Source organism: Rattus norvegicus, chromosome 1, assembly GCF_021556685.1.
Source record: "Rattus norvegicus strain SHRSP/BbbUtx chromosome 1, alternate assembly SHRSP_T2T, whole genome shotgun sequence".
NCBI classification, from domain to species: domain Eukaryota; kingdom Metazoa; phylum Chordata; class Mammalia; order Rodentia; family Muridae; genus Rattus; species Rattus norvegicus.
The window spans coordinates 252,972,973-252,986,503 of NC_141534.1; the positions used below are offsets into that span (position 1 = coordinate 252,972,973).

Below are 13,531 nucleotides of genomic sequence, written 5' to 3' on the forward strand. Positions count from 1 at the left end.
TGTAGTTACCCAGACAGCTTCTTAAACATAAATGGCTGGACCTACTGTCTTAGTTTCTAAATTTGTAGGTTTAGGGTAGGGCCCAGTAGTTCTATGTTTAGTGAAATTATGCAACGTGTATGTTTTTAATCATCAGTGGATTTCCTTTACTTTCCTTACTTTAAGATTTGTAGTCATTTATATCAATGTTTTAGAATACTTTATTATGTCAAGAATGAGTAAAACCAGTGAGGTTGTATGTCATTTGCTTTCCGCTTCATGTGGGGTGAGAGCTGAGCTGTAGCGATTTCGGCTTTGGTGGAAGGAGAGGTCTGAGACCGGCTGGGCTCAGTTTCTCCTGGTTCGGTGGAGGTTCTCCTGGGATCATGCGAAGGTAGCAGAGATTGGCTACTGAGTGCAGGAGCTGTGGAGGTACGAGCAGTGTTTTTTGGTGCTGCCGTTCTTAGCCAGTCCTCCAGTAGCCTGACCTGAGTGTCTTTATTAGGGCTTCAGAGGAACAAAACCAGTAGATCAGAATTTGGTCAGGAAGTTTCAGGAAGCCAACTGTGCCCGCTGGGTGCAAAGACCTACACAAGCAATCAGGGACAGGACCCTTTGATTCCTGCCCGCACCTAGAGCTGGAAAACAGTCACCAGGAGTGCCGCCACAGCTGAAAGCAGAGGTAAAACCCACTTTTCTGCTACCAAGTGAGCTGCCTGGTGGATACAGGACACACAGAGGCAGAAGTCCTCTGGGTCAGGGCACTTCCTGTTCCTGTCTCTGCCCTGAAGTGAACTGATGCCATCCCACAGTTCCCTGCACCCAAATCCCATGGAGAAGGGAGTGGACCACGCAGGAGTGCAGACATCCCGAGGCCACAGGATGGACTGCCACCTCTGCACACCTTGGCCCACATCCCTGGTCCAGGGGGAAACTGCACAATGCCTCTGGACACAGAGATATAGGAACAGACAGCCACCGGTACCTGTGGTTCTGGTCTGCACCCAGGACCGAACTGATGCTGCCAAACAGCTCCGTGCACCCAAATCCCATGGGAGAGAGAGCTGGACCCTCAGAAGTGTGGATACTCCTGAGAAGTCAGAGGAGACTATCCTCTGCCTGAAGTCCAGACCCAAGAGGGAATCGCATAGTGCCAACTGTGCTTGAGGTGTGCAAGGACCTACACGAGCAATCAGAGACAGGACCCTTTGATTCCTGCCCACACCTAGAGCTGGAAGACAGTCTCCAGGAGCGTCAACACACCTGAAATCAGAGCACCTGTTCTCAGGAAAGGCTGAAAGAAAACAGGAAAACCGTTCTACAGGAGCTGACACAGAGGCCTACAGCAGGGCCAAGTCACTCCCAGAAACAGCAAAACAAGCAAACACCAGAGACAACCCAATGGCTAGAGGCAAGCACAGGAAACTAAGCAACAGAAACCAAGACTACCTCAGAGTAAATGGCTGGAAAACAATTTTCCAAGCAAATGGCCCAAAGAAACAAGCTGGAGTTGCCATTCTAATATCGAATAAAATCTACTTTCAACCAAAAGTCATCAAAAAAGATAAAGAAGGACACTTTATATTCATCAAAGGAAAAATCCACCAAGACAAACTCTCAATCCTAAATAGCTATGCTCCAAATGTAAGGGCACCTACATTCATAAAAGAAAGCTTACTAAAGCTCAAAGCACATATTGCACTTCACACGATAATAGTAGGAGATTTCAACAGCCCAATCTCATCACTGGACAGATCATGGAAACAGAAATTAAACAGAGACGTAGAAAAACTAAAGAAGTCATGAACCAATTGGATTTAACAGATATTTATAGAACATTCCATCCTAAAATAAAAGGATATACCTTCTTCTCAGCACCTCATGGAACCTTCTCCAAAACTGACCATATAATCGGTCACAAAACAGGCCTCAACAGATACAAGAAGATAGAAATAATCCCATGCATCCTATCAGATCACCACGCACTAAGACTGTTTTTCAATAACAACAATAATGACAGAATACCCACATATACATGGAAGTTGAATAATGCTCTACTCAATGACAACTTAGTCAAGGAAGAAATAAAGAAAGAAATTAAAGACCTCTTAGAATTTAATGAAAATGAAGGTACAACATACCTAAATTTATGGGATACAATGAAAGCTGTGTTAAGAGGAAAACTCATAGCGCTGAGTGCCTGCAGAAAGAAACAGGAGAGAGCATACATCAGCAGCTTGACAGCACACCTAAAAGCACTAGAACAAAAAGAAGCAAATACACCCAGGAGGAGTAGAAGGCAGGAAATAATCAAACTCAGAGTTGAAATCAACCAAGTAGAAACAAAAGGGACTACACAAAGAATCAACAGAACCAAAAGTTGTTTCTTTGAGAAAATCAACAAGATAGATAAACCATTAGCCAAACTAACCAGAGGACACAGAGAGTGTGTCCAAATTAACAAAATCAGAAATGAAAAGGGAGACATAACTACAGAATCAGAGGAAATTCAAAAAAATCATCAGATCCTACTACAAAAACTGGAAAAACTGTTGAATCCTATTCAACAAAACTGGAAAATCTGGAGGAAATGGACAATTTCCTAGACAGATACCAGGTACCAAAGTTAAATCGGGATCAGATAAACCGTCTAAACAGTCCCATAACTCCTAAAGAAATAGAAGCAGTTATTTAAAGTCTCCCAAACAAAAAGAGCCCAGGTCCAGATGGGTTCAGTGCAGAATTCTATCAGACCTTCATAGAAGACCTCACACCAATACTATCCAAACTATTCCACAGAATTGAAACAGATGGAGTGTTACTGAATTCCTTCTATGAAGCCACAATTACTCTTATACCTAAACCACACAAAGACCCAACAAAGAGAACTTCAGATCAATTTCCCTTATGAATATTGACGCAAAAATACTCAATAAAATTCTTGCAAACCGAATCCAAGAGCACATCAAAACAATCATCCATCATGATCAAGTAGGCTTCATCCCAGGGATGCAGGGATGATTTAATATCTGAAAATCCATCAATGTAATCCACTATATAAACAAATTCAAAGGGAAGAACCACATGGTCATTTCATTAGATGCTGAGAAAGCATTTGACAAAATTCAACACACCTTCATGATAAAAGTCCTGGAAAGATCAGGAATTCAAGGCCCATACCTAAACATAGTAAAAGCCATATACAGCAAACTGGTAGCTAACATTAAACTAAATGGAGAGAAGCTTGAAGTAATCCCACTAAAATCAGGGAATAGAGAAGGCTGCCACTCTCTCCCTACTTATTCAATACAGTACTCGAAGCCCTAGTCAGAGCATTCAGACAGTGAAAGGAGGTCAAAGGGATACAAACTGGAAGGGAAGAAATCAAAATATCACTATTTGCAGATGATATGATAGTGTACTAAGTGACCCCAAAAGATCCATCAGAGAACTACTTAACCTGATAAACAACGTCAGCAAAGTGTCGGGGTATAAAATTAACTCAAACAAATCAGAAGCCTTCCTCTACTCAAAGGATAAACAGGCTGAGAAAGAAATTAAGAAATGAAACCCTTCACTATAGTCCCAAATAACATAAAATATCTTGGTGTGACTTTAACCAAGCAAGTAAAAGATCTGTATGATAAGAACTTCAAGCCTCTGAAGAAAGAAATTGAGGAAGATCTCAGAAGATGGAAAGATCTTCCATGCTCATGGATTGGCAGGATTAATATAGTCAAAATGGCCATTTTGCCAAAAGCAATCTATAGATTCAATTCAATCCCCATCAAAATACCTACTCAATTCTTTATAGAGATAGAAAGAGCAATTTACAAATTCATTTGGAATAACAAAAAACCCAGGATAGCTAAAACCATACTCAACAATAAAAGAAATTCTGGGGGAATCACCATCCCTGACTTCAAGCAGTATTACAGAGCAATAGTCATAAAAACTGTATGGTATTGGTACAGAGACAGACAGATAGACCAGTGGAATAGAATTGAAGACCCAGAAATGAACCCACACACCTATAGCCACTTGGTCTTTGACAAAGGAGCTAAAACCATCCAATGGAAGAAAGATAGCATTTGCAACAAATGGTGCTGGTTCAACTGGAGGTCAGCATGTAGAAAAATGCAAATCAATCCATTCTTATCAACATGTACAAAGCTTAAGTCCAAGTGGATCAAGGACCTCCACATCAAACCAGATACACTCAAACTAATAGAAGAAAAAGTGGGGAAGAGTCTCGAACACAGGGGGACTGGGGAAAATTTCCTGAACAAAATACCAATGGCTTATGCTCTAAGATCAAGAATCGACAAATGGGACCTCATAAAACTGCAAAGCTTCTGTAAGGCAAAAGACACTGTCATTGGGACAAAATGGCAACCAACAGATTGGGAAAAGATCTTTACCCATCCTACATCTGGTAGAGGGGTAATATCTAAAATATACAAAGAACTCAAGAAGTTACATTCCAGAGAGCCAAATCACCCTATTAAAAATGGGGTACAGAGCTAAACAAAACATTCTCTGCTGAGGATTATTGAATGGCCAAAAAGCACTTAAAGAAATGTTCAACATCTTTAGTCATCAGGGAAATGCAAATCAAAACAACCCTGAGATTCCACCTCACACCAGTCAGAATGGCTAAGATCAAAAACTCAGGTGACAGCAGATGCTGGCGAGGATGTGGAGAAAGAGGAACACTCCTCCATTGTTGGTGGGATTGCAGACTGGTACAGCCATTCTGGAAATTAGGCTGGAGGTTCCTCAGAAAATTGGACATTACACTACCTGAGGACCCAGCTATACCTCTCTTGGGCATATATCCCAAAAGATGCTCCAACATACAACAAAGATACATATTCCACTATGTTCATAGCAGCCTTATTTATAATAGCCAGAAGCTGGAAAGAACCCAGATGCCCTTCAGCAGAGGAATGGATTCAAAAAATGTGGTACATCTACACAGTGGAGTACTACTCAGTAATCAAAAGCAATGACTTCATGAAATTCATAGGCAAATGGAATGAATTAGAAAATATCATCCTAAATGAGGTAACTCAATCACAGAAAAACACACTTGGTATGTACTCATTGATAAGTGGATATTAGCCAAAAAGCTCAAATTACCCAAGATGCAGATACAGTCTTGATGCTAGGAAGCTCAAGAAGAAGGATGACCAAAATGCAGATGCTCCCACTCCTTCTTAAAAGGGGGAAAGTATTCATAGGAGGGGATATGGAAGCAAAGTTTAGAGCAGCAACTCAAGGAATGACCATTCAGAACCTAACACACATGTGGCCCATATATATACAGCCACCAAAACTAGATAAGATTGATCAAGCTAAAAAATGCATGTGGAAAGGGACTGGATGTAGATCTCTCCTGAGTGACAATCCAAAGCATGTCCAATACAGAGGTCAATGCTAGCAACCACCAAACTGAGAACAGGACCCCATTGTGGGGAATTGGAGGAAGCATTGAAAGAGTTGAAGGAGCTTGCAACCCCATAAAAACAACAATGCCAATCAGAGCTTCCAGGGACTAAAGCACTACCGAAAGACTATACATGGACTGACCCAGTGCTCCAACTGCATATGTAGCAGAGAATAGCCTTGTTGCGGCACCAGTGGAAGGGAAAGCCCTTGGTCTTGCCAAGGTTGGAACCCCAGTGCAGGGGAATATGGGTGAGGGCAATAAGGGGGATGTATGGGGGAATACTCGTGTGGGGGAGGGGGAGGGGAGGGGAGGGAATGGAGGTTTATGGACAGGAAACCGGGAAGAGGAATAACCTTTGAAATGTAAAGAAATATATAATAAAAATTTAAAGAGAAAAAGAATGAGTAAAACCACATTTCCTACAATATTCCTGTGCATAAAGACATTTTAATGAAAGTTAGTAAATCAGATTTTAACTTCTGAAGAAACATGTCTTCATGCTTCCTTTTGCTTCAAAGAAGAAAAAATAAATATGGTCTCAAAACTCCAATAACTATGTGTAATTAGAATGACCCTACACATGGCCCAATAAAAATGGGTCAGACTCCATGTCTGCTCTCTCTGATTCACTGTCTTTACTGCTAGGCACATGGTTAACAGTTTACTTCATGATCAAGTGTCCATTGGTGCTAAACACCTAATAGTTTTCAAATAATATAACTTTATTTTGAGGACTGGAAAAGTTAAAATTTTATTCCCATATGTTACATAATTTTCTATGAATATTTATCATTTCTGCTCCATATGATATTGCCATGATTATACATAATTATTTATATGATTTTATATTATGATTATATATAATTATTTATATGATTTATATGTTTTATCTGGTTCTATATAAACATATAGCCTTTTCCAACAAATGCCAAGGAAACTCAGAAGAACTAATATAATTATTGTGGTCTCTTTTGTAGAATCTTTCAGGTTATATGAGCTTTCTCATTCAAGATGCCTCTCTCAAAGGGAAAGCTACCAGACACTGACCAGGATGCATGAGAAAGAAGGGGAGAGAGAGAAAGGGGTGGAGAGAGGAAGGAAGAAGGACCAGTGTGGAGAAAATGAAAGGAAAATATATTTGCTGAAAAATTTGTAAATTAAGATAGTTGGTTATGTGCTTGGAACTACTTGGATTATTAAAGTACACATTAGAGTTTGGAGTTGATTCTTGGGGTCATTTGTTCAGTCAAGGCCTTGCTGTGTAGCCCAGACTGGCCTAGATTTTGCTATATAAATGAGACTGGCCTTGAACTCCTGTTCCATGTGCCTCCGTCTTCTGAGTGCTTGGATTATAATGCCACGTTCCCATGTGCTCAGACAAACACCTAAGTTGTAGTAGTTTAATTAGGAGATCATAAAGCAACCAGTAAGAGAAATAAATTTGTAAGTGAATTGAAGGGAAGACTCTAGAATGTTGATGGTTGAGTCTAACAGTGAGAAAGGCCAAAGATGCAGTGGGATCCAGAAAGGCAGCTAAGGATCCAAGTATCACTTTTTGTCATCTGTAATAATGACTCCATTCCATCTCGTTGTTCCCGGTGACATTCTAGTAAGTAAGGACTATATGCAGAACTATAGAGTCATATAGCGTTTGCCGAGAATGCATGAGGCTCCAGGTTCAATTCCCAGCACCAGAAAAGGGAAAAAACACCTACATGCAAATGTAACATATGGTGACAGTAAATAAAGAGTAATTAGCAAACTGCATTTTGGAAGGGGAATTGTGACAATATTTGAGGAAAGTTTGAATAGACTGTTCAATGTAAGCTAATGCAGTGGACTTGGAAATGTAAGACATCTACCAAATGGACAAGCAGAAAGGTGTCTTGAAGTGATTCTTGTCTGTTCTCATGGTAATAAAGTGCACAGTGCCTCGCTGACTTGGCCTGGGTACTCCTAGCATAAAATGAAACCCCAGAGAAGTAATGTAGGAGAATTAGCTTATTTCATTTCTCAGAAGCATAGGGAGCATTCAACTTAACATTGTCACAAAACTCAACCAGTGTTTTTCAGTGGTCACTGCCAGAAACTGTTATCAGGAAATTGTAGGCATTATTAGAGATTCCTTAAAGTAGTACTTACCTCAGTTAAAAAAAAAGTTTTAATAATGTCAGTACCAGTCATCTGATAAAGATATTACCAGGCATGGGGCTGGTCTGCTTGCCACTCAGAAGTCAATAGTTGGAACCCAAGGGTTTGGGGGGAAGAAATAACTTTTATTAAAGAGCCAACATCCTGGGATGGGAGAGGTCATCCTCAAAGCTCTATCTTCGGACACTCAGGGGTGGTACAAAGGGCTCTTAATGGTAGAAAGAATAGAGGGATACCAGGGACAGCAAGGCTACTGCTGGGCTCAGCCATCATCACCCTGGCCAGGATAACTCAGTCGACCTGGACCTCCTGGAACTAATTCCTAAATTTTCTTCAGTGAAGCATACTACTTTTGTACAAGTTAAACCTCACAGCAATGTCCTTGTTCTGTATTGGGGGTTGCCCAGAACTAAGGTCTAAAGATGGCTGTCACACACTCTGGAGCAATGCAGTCATCGGTAGCTGGTCTGAGAACTGTAAACCCAAAGGCGGGCTCTCTGCAGTCTTGGCTATTTTGATGAGTCCTCTCTTTAGGATTGGCAGCGCCAAGCACTGTCTTTCTCTGCCTGGTTCATTTGGTCATGGTCTTACCACGACCTCCATCTGAACCCATGGTGTTGTCTGCTTTTATTTTCATCTGAAGAGTAAATAAGGTAAGTTATAATATAGGCATTAATCCTAATAAACAGTAGAAGCAAGGCTGTAAGGCATATGGGTTTTTTTTCTAAGTTTAAGCTTTACAAAGGAAAGGATCGTAGATAATTTATTGTACTTTAGCAACAATGTACTTAGAAAATAAGTGAATTTTGGAAAAAAAAAAAACCTTAAACACTCAAGTATGCTTTTCTTGTTTTCAGCTCGCCAGGACACGATTACAGTTTCTCTAGTCTATCTAAGATAAAAGACAACATACACATCAACGTTTTTGATGAAGTGGTGATTGAAAAACATGAGGTAACGCAGGAAAGTGGCTGACTAATGTTGAGATAATTATGAGGTCACACTGAACGAAATCTTGGAACGCATTTGTGAAGTTATCTGTTTCTGAGACAGGGACACCCTATGCAGCCCAGGGTGGCCTCAGAGTCACTGTGTGGCCCCGGCTGGTCTTGAACTTGTAGCAGTCCCATAACCAGTGTATGCCACCTGCATTATTTGCTTTTAATGATGTATGTAATGTTTTCTTAAAAGAGTTCGAGTCACTGTGCAATAACGTCAAACTGATGACAGAGCACTCTAGATATGACAAATCACAACAGGCACTGAGGAGAAGGAATGGAAAACCCGCCAAGGATTTGGGTGAAGCGGTGTTTACGATTGAAATACATTTAAATAGAAGCTTCTTGGTAGTGAGAATAGGAAGGTAGGCAGAAAGCCTTACGCATTTTCCATTGGCTGACCAAAGAAACCACACCGCTTTATGTATGACACTAAGTTATTTTAAGACCAGAATTTTATTGTTTTCTATAATTTCTAAAATTAATATCTGCCTTCCCCATCCCTTAGTGAAAGGTCCCAACCCGATGCCTAGCAAACACCACAGCAAGCTCTGTAATAAGTGTTTCCTTCTGTTTAGCTTGACATGAAAAAGGTATATATCCACCATAGCTGCGGTCTTCAGGCAGATAAGTTAAATGCTTTCATATAAGTGGCTTTAAAGGTCCTTGGAACACTTACTAGGATGAGGTCTTTCCTGAGCACTGCCGAAAGGAGATGGGAGCTAGGAAGAAGTCAGGATTGCTAAGGCTCTCAGTCTCAGAGTTCAGCCTGGAGGAGCTCAGCTACGCAGAGGCTTTGTCGGGAGGGAAAGGATTCACCGTGAGATGGTAGCAGGCAGGATACATGCTTGGTTTTGTTATCCAAGGGTCTCTTTTTTTTTCTTCTCTGAAACAAACATTGTGATGGACCTCAGCCACCTGGTGCTGTCTCGTGTAGTTCCATTCAGACAGACATCTTACTGTCCTACAAGTTAAACTGTTCAACAGTTTGCCTGTGCTGTGTTCTGAACAGAATGGAAGGGGCATTATAAGTCAACAGACGATCTGGGTCATGTAAATCTACATTGAAAGAAGTATTATTTAATATCTTAGCCCTTCGGGTGAGCCTTCTCTTGTAGGCGTGTCCAACCTGTGACACACGGGCCACACGCATCCTGGAAGAGCCATGATGAGGCCCAACCCATCTGTAGATGACACCATGCATGACATCAAAAAATCAGACACCCTTACTTTACAATTTAGAATGCCAGGGACAAGGGAAAGGGGCGAATCTTGTCAAAGGATCGGCATGGTATGTACGGCAACTTGTTAAAAGGACAACAGGAAGGGGGAGTGGTAGTGGCCGAGATGAAGACAAATGTTCTGAAGAACTGGCCTTGTTATCCCAGTTCTGTTGAAGGGACAGACAGTTCTGCCCGGGGGAATGGAGGCTCTAGGTCAGAGGACTTGGGTGAGACCTTGCAGTGCAGAGCTCAGGGTCAGATCACCATAAACAGGACTGAAAAAATTCTTAGCAGCAATGTCCTCAAGCCAGCTTTCCAAGAGTGTACAAGCATTCACATTAAAACTGTAAATGGTTTCTTAATGAAAACAGAGGGTAAGGCATTAAGTGGCAATTTCTTGATGGGTTCCATCCAAGGATTTACCCTGAGTACTGTTCTTGTTAACTGAAGTATGTTGTTGGTGGTGGTGGTGGTTTGGTTTGGTTTTAGTTTTTTGGGTTTTTTTTTTTGTTTGTTTTTTGTTCGTTTGTGGTGTGTGTGTGTGTGTGTGTGTGTGTGTGTGTGTGTGTGTGTGTGTGTGTGTGTGTGCTTAAAAGTCTTCCTGAAAAAGGCTCAGGGCTACACTGGGATGGATCCCTAACACCCAGTGTAGTTGCTGGCTCTTAGACTTTCTCTTGGCTTACACCCATGTCCAGGCAGTCTTCTTAGGAGAACATCCCACAAGAGTAAGCCCCCACCTGAAAGGCAGTCTGGGTTATAATTTCTCATTATTCTCCTCCTAAAAGGCTCTTTCCTCCTGTATTATTTTCCTATTATCAAATCTTTACTCCCCACAGATCTCCCCTTTGTTAATGTATATGCATGCAGAACCCTGAGGACTTGCAAGTCTCACAGACACAACACTGATTTTCAACACTAGAGGTGGCAAAGCCGTGGCAAACGGCATTTGGAGCTGGACTAGGCACTCCAGGCTTGGAACCTGGGCTACGGACAACTGTAACATAATCCTGATAGGCACAAAATGAACGTCAGTGAATCCAATGTTCAGATGGTGGTTTAAATAGGAAAGGAGGAGGGCAGGAGTAAGGGGTGGAGAGTTCAGTGGAGGGCGGGAACGGATGGGAAGAAAGGAGAAGGAAGAAGAAAAGATTGTTTTGAAAGACTTCACATCATTAGCATATCATTACCAGAGTCTCAGCTCTAATGCTGAGTTAGCCTCTTGTCATTTGTGACTTCTTCCAAGTGCTTTGCTTTCTTCCGATTATATTGTTTGTGTCCTATTATTTAAAAGGTTTGTGTCACTAATCATTCATGTGTCCATGTGCGTTTATGTGCATGTGTATACAGAAGCCAGAGGGATGGATGTCAGCTCCCCTGAAGCTGGACTGAGTTAGCTACTGGAGTTAGGGAGCTACTGGTGGTTGTAAGCAGTCTGGTGCTGGGAATTGAACTCAGATTCCCAGAAGGGCAGCACATGCTTTTGACTACTGAGCAATCACTCTAGCCCCTTGTATCTGATTTTTTTTAACATTTATTTATTATGTATACATCATACAGCTTTCTGCCTGCATGTACGCCTGAAGGCCAGAAGACGGAACCAGGTCTGATTATAGATGGTTGTGAGCCACCATGTGGTTGCTGGGAATTGAACTCAGGACCTCTGGAAGAGCAGACAGTGCTCTTAACCTCTGAGCCATCTCTCCAACCCCCCTTGTATCTGATTTTTAAGACAAGATCTTAACCTGTTGTTCAGACAGACCTAGAACTCATGATTCTTCTGCCTTGGTCTCCCAAAGGAAGGGATTACAAGTATGCACCAGAGCACCCAGATTCTTTGAGCTCGAGGAGCTCTGAAATAAAAGGGAAGCTTATTTAACTATCACAGCTTCCAGTCCCAAGGATTGGGGTCCCTGGACGAGGTCCTGCAGCTGCCTGACAGCAGTTGCCAATAAAAAGACCTGTGGAAACGTGGCTTAGGAGAGCGTAAACCACTTAGTCTGGACTTAACCTGGCTATAGATAAGAGGGGTGGGATTACACCAAGCAGGAAAAGCTGAGGCAGGAGGATAGCCCATGACCAGAGAGACTTGCTTCTGCGTGGGTCGTCCTTGTCAGCGGAATGGACAGCACTTGCTGCTGATATGCTGGAGTGATTTTTCAGGCCTGGGTTCTGTATGGTCTGTGTCTTGATAACTGATTAATTAGTGTCCCTGGTTTTTCTCCTCCTCTGGCCCTTGTCATGGACCTTCTATCAGATTTCTCAATGTTTTGAAAAAGCGCCAAGTATTTGAATTTTTATACTTCACTCTGCGTTTTCTGTTTTATTTCTGCTTGGAGTTTTATTATGTTCTCCTGATGTAGCTGTGACCAGGATTTCTGAATTTATTTGAGCAAATGTGTTCAATATCTATTTGTTTGGTTCGGTTGTTTGTTTGTTTTGTCTCTGACTCAATCCTGAATGATAGAACTGTTCTAAAATTATGACCTCATCTTCAAACCATCTTGGTCTGCATATTTTCTGAGTATCTACTGTTTTTAATTTGTATTATTTTCTGTGTGTGTTTTTATTACATATTCTTCCTTAGTTTGTGATATTTTTTTGAATATTATGCTTTTACATTTTTAAATGTTTGAGAAGTTTCAGTGTAAGCTTCCAGCTTTAACTTTTAGCTGCATTGTTTAGTTGCATGAGCAATCCGATCATTTACTTCCTGGTCGCCAGTTTCATGGGGTCACTGGTCCCACTCTATGGCTGCTCTTGAACAGACCCTAATAAAAAGAGAAGGGCCCATTGGGCAAGCTAGGTTACAAAGAGGTCACATCCTAAGATGAAGATGAAAGGATTATTACGATTTGTAAGGATTGTATGCTGAAATGTTAGCATTTGAAAAGGTTAAACTGACTCTAAATCTGCCTCCTCCTCCTGACCCATACTAACTGATACAAGTGGGTCACTAAACTGGCCATTTTAAACATAAAATTTGTAGTAGGTGTGGTAATTCAGGTCGGAGTTCTAGCGCTTTCAAGGTAAAGGCTCACAGTTCAAGGTCAGTCTGTTATGTTCATGGGCTCTGGGAGAAATCTTGCCTCAAAGGAGTTAGACAAAGTGAAAGAGAACACCCATTGAGACAGGCGTGCAAAGTGTACCTGGATGCAAAACACACACACACACACACACACACACACACACACACACACACACACACACGCATGCACGCACATGAACATGTACAGGCACAGGCACAGGCACACATGCATGCACGCAAAAATGCATGCATGGAAAGAGAGAGGGAGACAGGGAAGTAGGGGGGGAGAGAGAGAGAGAGAGAGAGAGAGAGAGAGAGAGAGAGAACAGAAAAATATTGATTAGTCATAATTACCTATGAGTTTGTAAAAGTATTTGTCTTATAGGAAACATTTCTGTGAGTTTAAACTTAAATTTGCTTTAATAGGACCATTGTCTCAAGAGCTGCAGTGCCCACTCATACATACAGAAGAACTGGCTGGGCTCCATCAGCTTCCCTTTCTCAGCCCTTCTGCAACAGCCTGAGGTAACAGAAACATTCTTTGTTAATATTACCCCAAGATTTGTCTCTGTCTAACAAAAGTACTTTCTGGAGTTTTTAAGTCAGATTCCATTACTACCAGGTCAGAAGGTTATTAACCATTACCAAGTACTGTGGGGCGGGAGAGGGCTTGCAAGGCATGGCCATCTCTAGGCAATACCCA

General features: G+C 41.6%; 1 protein-coding gene across 4 annotated transcripts in view; it reads left to right on the forward strand.

Moving 5' to 3' along the window:
* Positions 1-13,531, forward strand: part of Cc2d2b (coiled-coil and C2 domain containing 2B) — a 95,348-nt gene that overhangs the window by 53,791 nt on the left and 28,026 nt on the right. For all 4 annotated transcript variants that reach the window (XM_087551326.1, XM_087551320.1, NM_001447192.1 and 1 more), the window contains 2 exon segments: positions 8,440-8,536; positions 13,255-13,353. In XM_087551326.1, the coding sequence (XP_087407452.1) occupies positions 8,440-8,536; positions 13,255-13,353 (196 nt within the window).